At 39.4% G+C, this 12,661-nt stretch overlaps 1 protein-coding gene across 1 annotated transcript in view; it reads left to right on the plus strand.

The window, feature by feature from the left end:
• LOC136169203 (glycerophosphodiester phosphodiesterase domain-containing protein 4-like) overlaps nt 1–12,661 on the plus strand; it is a 116,411-nt gene that overhangs the window by 50,568 nt on the left and 53,182 nt on the right. Inside the window, exons 5-9 of the mRNA XM_065937017.1 lie at nt 3,124–3,222; nt 3,294–3,387; nt 4,212–4,289; nt 6,609–6,754; nt 7,128–7,210. Of these exons, the coding sequence (XP_065793089.1) occupies nt 3,124–3,222; nt 3,294–3,387; nt 4,212–4,289; nt 6,609–6,754; nt 7,128–7,210 (500 nt within the window). The remainder of the gene's footprint in view (nt 1–3,123; nt 3,223–3,293; nt 3,388–4,211; nt 4,290–6,608; nt 6,755–7,127; nt 7,211–12,661) is intronic.

Consider the following 12,661-nt stretch of genomic DNA (forward strand, 5'->3'; position numbering starts at 1 on the left):
GTCTATTAAATATCTGTGTTATGAGGCATTTGGTCTGCTAACAGTTTTTTTTTTCTTCAAATTTTCACATCTATTTGTGTCTACGTATAGAAGAGATTGGACTGTAGGTTTTGTTTCCTGTAATTGTCTTGTTCAGTTTGAGTATCAATGTTTTTTGTTGGCTTCAAAAAACAATTTAGAGAGAATTCCCTCTTTATTCTCAGGAAGAGTTGGTTAAAATTGAAATATTTCTTCCTTTGTTTTTGTTCAGTTGCAACCCCATGAACTGCCACACACCAGGCTTCCCTGTCTTTTACTATCTCCCAGAGTTTGCTCAAACTCATCTTGATTGAGTCGATTATGCCATCCAACAATCTCATCCTCTGTGGCCAAATTCTTCTGTCCTCGATCTTTCCCAGCATCAGAGTCTTTTCCAGTGAGTTGACTCTTTGCATCAGGTGACCAAAGTATTGGAACATCAGCTTCAGCATCCGTCCTTCCAAAAATATTCAGGGTTGATTTCCTTGAGGATTGACTGGTTTGTTTTCCTTGCTGTTCAAGGGACTCTCAGGAGTCCTTTCCAGCACCACAGTTGAAAAGCATCAATACTTGGTGCTCAGTCTTGTTTATGGTCCAACTCTCATATCCATATATGACTACTGGAAAACCTGTAGCTTTAGCTAGACGGACCTTTGTCAACAAAGTGATGCCTCTGCTTTTTAATACACTGTCTAGGTTTGTCATAGCTTTCCTTCCAAGGAACAAGTGTCTTCTAATTTTGTGGCTCCAGTCACCATTTGCAGTAATTTTGGAGCCCAAGAAAATAAAGTCTGTCACCGTTTCCTTTTTTTCCCCATCTATTTGACATGAAGTGATGGGACCAGATGCCAAGAGGTTAGTTGTTTGTTTTTTTTTTTTTTTTTTTGGTGAAGGACTAAATTTATTTTTTTTTAATTTTTTAATTTTTAAAATTTTATTATGTTAGTTGGAGGCTAATTACTTCACAACATTTCAGTGGGTTTTGCCATACATTGACATGAAACAGCCATAGAGTTACACGTATTCCCCATCCTGATCCCCCCTCCCACCTCCCTCTCCACCCGACTCCTCTGGGTCCTGCCAGTGCACCAGGCCCGAGCACTTGTCTCATGCATCTCACCAGCGCTAGTGATCTGTTTCACCATAGATAATATACATGCTGTTCTTTCGAAACATCCCACCCTCACCTTCTCCCACAGAGTTCAAAAGTCTGTTCTGTACTTCTGTGTCTCTTTTTCTGTTTTGCATATAGGGTTATCGTTACCATCTTTCTAAATTCCATATATATGTGTTAGTATGCTGTAATGTTCTTTATCTTTCTGGCTTACTTCACTCTGTATAATGGGCTCCAGTTTCATCCATCTCATTAGAACTGATTCAAATGAATTCTTTTTAATGGCTGAGTAATATTCCATGGTGTATATGTACCACAGCTTCCTTATCCATTCATCTGCTGATGGGCATCTAGGTTGCTTCCATGTCCTGGCTATTATAAACAGTGCTGCGATGAACATTGGGGTGCACGTGTCTCTTTCAGATCTGGTTTCCTCAGTTTGTATGCCCAGAAGTTGTATTGCTGGGTCATATGGCAGTTCTATTTCCAGTTTTTTAAGAAATAAGAGGTTAGTTTTTTGAATGCTGAGTTTGAAGTCTACTTTTTCAGTCTCCTCTTTTACTGTTGTCAAGAGGCTCTATAGTTTGTCTTGGGTTTCTTCTATTAGAGTGGTGTCATCTGGATATTTGAGGTTGTTGATATTTCTCCCTGCAACCTTGATTCCAGCTTGAGCTTCATCAAGCCTGGCATTTTGCATGATGTACTCTGCATATAAGTTAAATAAGCAGGGTTACAATATACAGCATTGACATACTCCTTTCCCAGTTTGGAACCAGTCTGTTGTTCCATGTAAGGTTCTAGCTGTTGCTGTTTGACCTGCGTATAGGTTTCTCAGGAGACAGGTAAGGTGGTCTGGTATTCCCATCTCTTTAAAAATTTTCCACAGTTTGTTGTGATCCACACAGTCGAAAGCTTTAAGCATAGTCAATGAAGCAGAAGTAGATGTTTTTCTGGAATTCCCTTGCTTTTTCTATGATCCAACAGATGTTGGCAATTTGATCTCTGGTTCTTCTGCCTTTTCTAAATCCAGCTTGTACATCTGGAAGTTCTTGGGTCACATACTGTTGAAGCCTAGCTAAAAGGATTTTGAGCTTTACCTTGCTAGCATGTGAAATGAGTACAGTTGTGTGGTAGTTTGAATATTCGTTTGCATTGCCCTTTTTTGAGATTGGAATGAAAACTGACTTTTTCCAGTCCTTTGCCACTGCTGTGTTTTCCAAATTTGCTGGCATATTGAGTGTAGCAGTTTAACAACATCATCTTTCAGGATTTGAAATAACTCAGCTGGAATTTTGAAACTTAACCTTTGCAGGCAGTAAGGCCTGGAATTATTTTGTGAAGTTTGATCATGGATTCAGTTGCTTTCATAGGTACAGAAGTCTCTAGAGGGCACCACAGATGTAGGAAAACTACATTTGAAGGGGAACAAGTTAAAATGGCATCTTCTTGGTTTCAGTGTTCTTTCGCTATAAAATGAATAGTAGATTTTTAAAATCTGTCCAACAGATATTTATTTGCTGAATGATTACTGTGTGTCAGGCAGTGAGAATATGATCTTAACCAAATATTGTCCTTGGCCTCATAAGCTTGTAGTCTCTTTGGGAAAGACATGTTAAAAAGGCAATTACAAATACTGTTGACTTGTGATTTTACTGGATCACTTTAAGTGGTATTGAATATTTAAAATGGCCATTGTTGAAACTTGGTGAGATATGCCAAGCAGTATTGAAGACCCAGCTGAGGTGGAAATAATTAATTAGTAAAGACATTAGACCATATAACTGTATAATTTTTTTCCAGCCATGCTACATAACTTAAACTTGGCAGCAATACGATTAAATCCAAGTAGTACTGGGGGTCTGAGGGGTGATTAGATTAAGGAGATGAGGAATAAGGTCACTGAAATTGTGAGAACAAATATACATTTCTCAAGGACAGTTATGATCAAAGCCTACTACATGGAAGTCAGGACATTCTTTTTGTTTCCCCAGATCCTGATTTTGATAATGATTTCGTTTTTCTCACTTTTGTTATGGATTTTATTAACTTACTGGAAAGAAAGGTGGCTCACCATCGGGCTGTCACTGCAGGTAAGCGCCATTCTTAGTTGTAGCCCTGTCTATCCAGATGCGTTCAGGCTGACTTTTCAATTTTCTCACAGATCTTAGCTCCCTACATACACCTGAGCAGCATATCTATGATGGTTTTGCTTTCATGGCCTGTGGCCTTCTACTTGATCCATTTGGAAGGAGAAGGTATGTCCTGTGGGTGGAACCTTGCCTGATTCTTCCAGCTCTGGCTTTAACATCTGTACTTTACTGAGCAGAACAAGCAAAGCACCACTGTATTGTTTTGAAACTCATTTATCTCGTTAGTCAAGCATGCTCCTTGTGATCAACTCACAACCCTACATGGCCTGTTGTAACATCCTATCATAGCATTTCCCAGGCTAAGCAGTCCCTCTTCTAAAGAGACATTCTCCTTCTAGGAAAATAAGTATTTTGTCTCATTAACTTTCGGGGAGTAGATTGGAGTAGTTTTAGGGAGGGTAGAGGGTGTTTTATTTTTATTTGACCAGTGATGGTACACTTCATAGTTCTTTTAGTTTGTATTCAAATATTACTATTTTCAACTCAAGAACCAGGTGCAGATATCCCCTGGATACATCTTAGTCCTTCAAAGCAGTCCCTGGTGAGTCTCTGTCATGTCTGAAGACTTCCACAGAAGCAGAAATATCTGCCTCTGCCACTGCTTTCCTCTTCATTCTTTGTCCTAATATCATGGAAACAAATAAGAATCAGAGCTGTACATGAAGCTGTTTTGAGAATGGAGTTAACTCTCAGCACCCTTACTGAGAAACCAGAAGAACCTGCTTCTGTCTATGTCTCTTTTTATTATTACTGGTTAAACAAGGAGTGCTTGCTTCCTGACTTGTCCAAGGATGCAGGGAAGAGAAAAATAGGATTGGTAGTGTTCCCATTATGTGTGTATGTGGCTGGTGAACTGTAGGAAATGTTTCTGGGGGCAAAAACTTAAAGGGGACAATAATGAACTCTTTTTTTTATTTCCTGAATTTTAGCTAGAATGCGACGTTACCAGATTACAAGTAATGAAAGAAGAAGAAATACATGCTGTAGTATGCTCACGAAATTGAGAGGTTAGAGCTGGAGAGCTAGGTGTGAAAGTGACATGGATGGTAATTTTAAAATATACAAATAGGTTAAATCCTCAGAGGTATAAAATAGTAAATATTGGGGTATTGCCAGTGATAACAGGTATTGTGATTAGTCTGTGTGTTTAAGAGAGGAGTGGGGGAGAGAGAGAAATACAACGATTATTGAGGGTCTATGATGAGTCAGTAGTGTCATATCAATTACATGAGGTAATACTAGTAGCAGAATAGCTCCATTTTTCAGAATAAAGAAAATGAATATCCAGAGAGGTTAAACAATAAGTCTGAGTCACAAAATTAAAAAGTATTAAAGTCTGCTTTGTATTTGAATTTCTTTCAACTAGTATCCCTTCCACTATTCCTCTCTGCCATCAATACCTACTCATTTTAGGCTGATCTTTAAGGGCTTGAGAGCTTTCTCATAACCAATCAAACTCCTCCTCCTTCTGAGAAGCTACTCCTTAACATTCCCTCTCCTTCCTGCCTCCTGTACAGTTTATTCCCTTGTTAATTTGTATTTGTAATTTTTTGTTGTTGTTCAGTTGCTAAGTCATGTCCGACTTTTTGTGACCTCATGGACTGTAGCACGCCAGGCCTCCCTGTCCCTCACCATCTCCTGGAGTTCACCCAAATTCATATCCATTGAATTGGTGATGCCATCCAACCATCTCATCCTTGGTCACCCCCATCTCCTCCTGTCCTCATTCTTTCCCAGTAACAAGGTCTTTTCCAGTGAGTCGGCCCTTTGCATCAGGTGGCCAAAGTATTGGAGCTTCAGCATAAGTCCTTCCAATGGATAGTCAGGGTTGATTTCCTTTAGGATTGTTTTGATCTCCTTACTGTCCAAGGGACTCTCAGGAGTCTTCTCCAGCCCCACAGTTCGAAAACAAATTCTTCGATGTTCAACCTTCTTTATTGTCCAACTCTCACATCATTACTAGACTACTGGAAATACCATATTTTTGACTATATGGACATTTGTCAGCAAAGTGATGTCTTTGCTTTTTAATATGCTGTCTGGATTTGTTATAGCCTTCCTTCCAAGAAGCAAGTGTCTTCTAATTTCATGTCTGCAGTCAGCATCCCCAGTGATTTTGGAGTCCAAGAAGAGAAAATCTGTCACAACTTTCACTTTTCCCCATTCTATTTGCCATGAAGTGATGTGACTGGATGCCATGATCTTAGTTTTTTTAGTGTTGAGTTTTAAGTCAACTTTTTCACTCTTCTCTTTCACCCTCATCAAGAAGCTGTTTAGTTTGTCTTCACTTTTTCCCATTAGAGTGGTATCATCTAAATATTTGAGATTGTTAATATTACTCCCAACAGTCTTGATTCCAGTTTGTAACTCATCCAGCCTGGCATTTTGCATGATATACTCTGCATATAAGTTCAATAAACAAGGTAACAGTATATAGCTTTGTTGTACTCCTTTTCCCAATTTGGAACCAGTCCATTGTTCAATGTAAGGTTCTAACTGTTGCTTCTTGACTCACATACAAGTTTCTTAGGAGATAGGTAAGATGGTCTGGTATTCCCATCTCTTTAAGAATTTTCAAGAGTTTGTTCCGATCCACACAAAGGCTATCTTGTAGTCAATGAGGCAGCAGTGGATGTTTTTCTGAAATTTCCTTGGTTTCTCTGTGATCCAACAGATGTTGGCAATTTGATCTCTGGTTCTACTGCTTTTTCGAAACCCTGCTTGTTCATCTGGAAGTTCTTGATTCAAGTACTACTGAAACCTAGCTTGAAGGATTTTGAGCATAACCTTATTAGCATGGAAAGTGAGCATAATTGTCTAGTAGTTTGAACATCCTTTAGCATGGTCCTTCTTTGGAATTTGGAAGAAAACTTTCCTTATCTAGTCCTGTGGCCATTGCTGGGTTTTCTAAATTTGCTGACATATTGAGTACAACACCTTCATCTTTTAGTATTTTAATTAGCTCAGCTGGAAATCCATCACTTCCACTAGCTTTTTTTAGTATTTTAATTAGCTCAGCTGGAATTCCATCACTTCCACTAGCTTTATTGGTAGTAGTGCTTCCTGAGGCCCACTGACTTCACACTCCAAGATTCATTTGCAATAATTTTAACTTAATAATCATGCTTATATTTGAATAGCCTTTTACTTTCAAATAATTGAAATGTGGGGGACCTGAGAGAAATAGTAAATCTGTGAGTTCACAGAGCCAATGAACCCATGGATTAGATATTTACTATAACTATTTTGGGGGGATACTTATTTGCTTAGGATGGTTCTCCATTCCTCTTTTCTTTTTCATCACTTTCTCATTCCAACTTTTTCAGCTCTACAAGTGGCTGTTGGGTTGCCCTTTTTTTTTATCCTCTTATGTCTCTATGTGGTGCCATTTGGGACTCACTCCCCCTGCCTTCAGGAGAGGGAGAAATTGGCACCCAAGCCGACCTTCTTTGGACATAGAGGTGCACCCAGGGTAAGTTTGAGCTTGATGGATGTGGGTGTGCATGGGTGTGGATGAGACAAGGGCACATCAGATCCTCAGAAACCCCTGGAGAAATAAAGAGGTTGGCTTGAGATGACAAGTAATTATTTGTAGAGGTTGGACATATTTCTCCTAATTCTCAGTCCATTTCTCTTTATTAGGTCCAGTGACATTGTCTCAGATGAGCAGAATTCCCAAACCAGATTTGGGAGAGGAGAATGTAGGCAGGTTCTTAGAACAAAAAGCCAAGAGAACCAAACTCTGCTTCCTAAAGTCCTTTCATTACTGTGCCCCCTTCCTATGCTAAAATGGATGTTGGCAGAAAAGACTGAAATTAAAGGCCTGATGTCCTTTTCTTCCACAGCTGGGGCCTGAGAATACCATGATGTCCTTTGAGAAAGCTGTTGAAAATGGGGCCCATGGACTGGAGAGTGATATACAAATAAGGTAGGAAAGAAGGGACCAGGGTGGGAGGAGAAAAGACCAGTGGATGACTCCAGCCTGGCCCAAGCTGTAGAGAGGGCAAGCCCTGGGAGTTTCTCCCTTATTCACCTGGCACATCTGCACATAACACACATACATGAATCACTTCTCCTTTACAGACCACATATCTGCACCCCTACATTCTCATAAATCACACACTCTATATAGTCTCCACACATAGCTCAAATTTGTCCTCCCTGCAAACATCCTTGCAGCTTACCTCTGTGCCCTAGCTTAGCAGTCTGTTTAGCTAACATTTCCTCGGCATCACCTGTGTTCCTACTATCTTCTTCTAAGCGCTAATGAGAGGCAGAGGAGTGAGACAGAGGCGTGCCTAAGAGCTGTTTGCAGCCAGTGAAGGAGACATGGCATGTTTACAAATAAACCCAGCATAGGACCATTTGTGGTGAGTGCCTTCCAGAGAAGAGTAAGGCAAATGCAGTGGAACCTCAATGGAGGAGGAAGAGGTCACCTCTTTTGTGAGAAATGATCTGTGTGCTCAGAACAGTGTTTGGGTTGAGCCTTGAAGGAAAAATAGTATCTTCCCAAGCAGAGATGGAGAATGAGGATATTCTGGGCAGAGGCAACAGCTTAGTTAAAGGCATCCAAAGGAGAAATAGCAAGTTTGTAGATCCATGAGCTAGACTGTATGGATGCCAAGAGTAGTACACTTTGGGGATGTGAGGGGCCTATGTGAGAGGGAAGGTATGGCTGCAAGGCTTACTGAAACTGGATCACAGAGATTCCTAAATGTGTACTGGGCAGCCATGGTAGGTTTTAGAGAACAGATTAGCTTATTATTTTAGAAGGACTTATCTGAGAATCTGTGAGGGAGAATATTCATGGATTTGGGCAGTAAGCTCTAGCAATGTCCAAAGGACAACACAGGAAGACTTGGATCATAGCAGGAATGAGGACAAAAAGCACATGCTTTTCTGTAGAATGTATGTACTTGGGCAGCCGAAAATAGAGATGAACTGTCGGATGGTTATATTAGAGAATGTGGCATGTACTACTCCCTTCCCAGCCTTCTGTGAGGCAAACAGAAAAGAAATGAACATCCTATTTCACAGTGAAGCACTGTGGTTTGAACCTGAATTCAAAAAAGAGAAATGTATTGCTGAGGACATAAGGCTAGAATGTACATGATAAAGCCAGAACTAGAACTAGATTTCCTGACCCCAGACTAGGGTTCTTGTCAATGGTGACAACTATTCCATGCAGAATGTTTGAATCAGGATTGAAACTGGATGCTCTTTCAGAGCTTCCATTTCATTGTGCAAGTTCCTCATCGTCATGGCTTAATGTGGTCATGGTGCTGAGACAGTGAGCTCCTGGCCCATTGTCCTTTTCTCTTCTGGGACTTCAACTACATTGTAGATGATCTTCCCAACTGCTCAGTTTCTCTGTTGACATCTTCATTTCCTATGACCACCTCCTCTACATATCTCCACCATCCACACTGATGGCTATTGTCTGTACTTCATCATTAATAAATATTGCTTATCAGTCATAGTCTAGTTAAGACATGAATACCACAAAAATAACTAAAACAGGAAAAATCATATTATAATTACTAAGTAGTAAAATTGGCTAATTACTGAAAGTGAGACACAGGACTCTGGGGAATGTGCAAATTGCAACTACTACTGTGTATTCCACCATATTCTCTCCATTAATTACCAAAAAAAATTTTTTTTAAATAAGATACTGGACAAAACTCACAAAGCAACTAACAGAAGACTCTGAATGGTGAAGAATAGAATGTGGACTGGATTGGTTCATAACACCAAAGGAACTTCATAATAGGCAGCAAGTTTCCTCTTGCTAATTTCAGTTTCTCCTCATGTATCCTGACATGAACTCTGAAGAGAGCTGATCTGGAAACATCTATAGCTACAGACAGAAAAAAGCTCCACAAAAATTGTTATTTCTAGCCCAATAACTGGTAGAAGGGTCATCCAATATGATATAAATGTTTTGATAATACCAGTCCTACTCAGGGGAGTACCACACAGAAACCACTCCCCACCCTGTCACAGCTTGCGGCTTTGGCTCTGGAGACTATGAGCAGATCCGTGTAATGATTTCTGTCCTGGTATAAGCGGTGGTACCCGTTTCCTTTCTTCTTCAGCTAGAGAGTGAGCAGAGAAATATTGAGAAAAGTTTTCCAGAAAAAAATATTTTTTTATTGTAAAATATTCTTAGCATAAAATTTACCATTTAAACCATCTTTTAGGGTACAATTTAATGGCATTAAGTACCTCCACATTCTTTTAAGCATCACCACATAGATCTCTAGCACTTTTCATCTTCTCAGACTAAAACTATTTATTAGATGTTAATAATAACTCCATCCAAGCCTCTGCAACCATCATTATTTTTTCTCTATGTATTTGACTGTTTTGTGAAATCATACAGTATTTGTTATTTTGTGTTAAGCTCATTTCACATCAGCATGATGTCAGTATAGCTCATTTTACTTTAGCATGTCAAGACTCATCTATATTGTAGCATCTGTCAGAATTTCCTTCCTTTTAAAAGTTCTCTTAAAAAGCACATAACAAAATTTGCCATCATAACTATCTTTTAAGTGTACAATTTATTAGTATCAAATATATTCACATTTTTTTGAAACAAATCTGTAGAACTTGTTCATCTTGCACATCTGAAACTTGATACCTGTTAAATAACAATTCCACCTTTCCTCTCCCCTCAGCCCCTGCTTACCACCATTCTACATTTTGTTCCTATGAATCAGACTCCCTAAATAACACCCATAAATGGAATCATACAGTATTTGTCTTTTCCTGACTATTTCTTGTTTGATTTAGCATAATGTCCTCAGATTTCAGCAGCCCACTCCAGTATTCTTGCCTGGAGAATCCCATGGACGGAGGAGCCTGGTAGGTCCACGGGGTCACAAAGAGTCGGACACGACTGAGTGACTTCACTCACTCACTCCTCAGATTTCATCCATGTTGTGGCATGTGACAGGATTTCCTTCCCTTTTTAGATCGAATGATATTCCACTGTATATATATATATCACAGTTTGCTTCTTCATTTATCCTCTGATGGACATTTGACTTGCTTCTGCCTCTTGGCTGTTTTGAAAAATGCTGCTATGAACATTAGAGTACAAGTATATTTTCAAGAACTTGTTTTCAGTGCTTTTAAGCATGTACCCAGGTGGAATTACTGGATCACGTGGTAAATCTATGTTTAGTTTTCTGAGGAATTGCCATGCTAGAGAAAGGGAATTTAAAAACCTGTTCATAAAATCCTTGGCAGACCTTTGTATAACCTATGCGTGAAACCACACAGACACAGCACAGCAGAAGGTTTGAGAATCAGTTGGAACACTTAATCTGTGTTGTAGAATGACTTCTGCAGAGTCTTTGAAAACTAAGTTGGCATTAAACCATATCTTACAAATGTGGTCCAGGACATGTTTTCTGAACCTAGATATGTTGAATCTCTGTTAAAATAGATTTTAATGAGATTTCAAATCTCCAAATACTCAAAGTGCTCAGGATACAATCCAGAGTTTTCCATAGCAAGATCTAGAAAAAACTCAGCTTCAGTGAGAAAAGGTAATCAATAGATGTCAACAGCAGGAGAAATAGATGTTGGAATTATTTCTAAGAATTTTAAAGCAGCCATCATAATATGTCTCCAACAAACAATAATGAACACTTGTTAGTTGAAAAAGTAGAAGGTGTTAGCAGAGAAAGAGAAGTAAAGAAGAATCAAATGGAAATGGAAAATTCTTTAGACAAAAGATAATGATGTTAAAATTCACTCCTATGCATATATCAAATCATGCTGTATGTACACCTAAAAATAATACAATGCTATATGTCAGTTATATCTCAATAAAACAAGGGTAAGGAAAACAGCTTGGAACATGAAGAATAAAAAAAAAAAGCAAAGAAAAGGGTAAAAAATACATAGGTGGCAACTGCTCTGGTGGTACTGTGGTTAAGGAGCCACTTGCCCCTGCAGGGGACACAGTTGGATCCCTGGTCTGGGAAGATCACAGAAGATGTGGAAAACTAAGCCTGTGCACTACAACTGTTGAGCCCGCATGCTACAACTAATGAAATGCGCATGCCTAGAGCTTGTGCTCTGGGACAGCAGAATCCACCACAATGAGAAGCACGCCCACCACAAAGGAAAGTAAACCCACTCCTGAAACTAGAGGAAGCCCATGTGCAGCAGGCGAGACCCAGCTAAGCCAAAAATAATAAACGTCTTTTTAAAAAGATAAATATTAATAGGTGATTCTTCTATTCCAGAGTTTAAAAATTTTGTTCAGTAGTTAAAGACAAAGTGATAATGTTGTTTGATATATGGGTCTCAGTATATTTTGAGATGTTTAAGACATGTATATCATAATGGAAGGAGGTTGGGTAAAGGGACCTAAAAAGTATTCAGTTTTCTACATAATACTTGAAGTGGTAGATGGTTGACACTAGTAGAATGTGATCTGTTGGGTCGTATTTGGAATCTTTGGGGCAACCACAAAATTATACAAAGAGTACATAGTTGACCCTTGAACAGCAGGAGATTGAAGTGCGCTTCATTTCAGTTCATTCACTCAGTTATATCTGACTCTTTGGACCCCATGGACTGCAGCACGCCAGGCTTCCCTGTCCATCACCAACTCCAGGAGCTTGCTCAAACTCATTCCATCAAATCCATCTTATCCTCTGTTGTCCCCTTCTCCTCCTGTCTTCATCTTTCTCAGCATCAGGGTCTTTTCAAGTGAGTCAGTTCTTCCCATCAGGTGACCAAAGTATTGGAGTTTCAGCTTCAGCATCAGTCCTTCCAATGAATATTCAGGACTGATTTCCTTTAGGATTGACTGGCTTGACCTCCTTGCAGTCCAAGGGACTCTCAAGAGTCTTCTACAACACCACAGTTCAAAAGCATAGGTCACTTTCTTTATGGTCCAACTGTCACATCCATAGATGACTACTGGAAAAACCATAGCTTTGACTAGATGGACCTTTGTCAGCAAAGTGATGTCTCTGCTTTTTAATATGCCGTCTAGGTTTGTCACAGCTTTTCATCCAAGGAGTAAGCATCTTTTAAATTCCTGGCTTCAGTCACATTCCACAGTGATTTTGAACCCAAGAAAATAAAGTCTCTCACTGTTTCTATTGTCTCCCCATCTATTTGCCATGAAGTGATGGGACCAGATGCCATGATCTTCAGTTTTTGAATGTTGAGTTTTAAGCCAACTTTTTCACTCTCCTCTTCCACTTTCATCAAGAGGCTCTTTAGTTCCTCTTTGCTTTCTGCCATAAGGGTGGTGTCATCTGCATATCTGAGATTATTGTTATTTCTCCTGGCAGTCGTGATTCCAGCTTGTGTTTCATCCAGCTTGGCATTTCACATGAAGTACTCT

This window comes from Muntiacus reevesi, chromosome 5 (assembly GCF_963930625.1).
Source record: "Muntiacus reevesi chromosome 5, mMunRee1.1, whole genome shotgun sequence".
Lineage (NCBI taxonomy): Eukaryota > Metazoa > Chordata > Mammalia > Artiodactyla > Cervidae > Muntiacus > Muntiacus reevesi.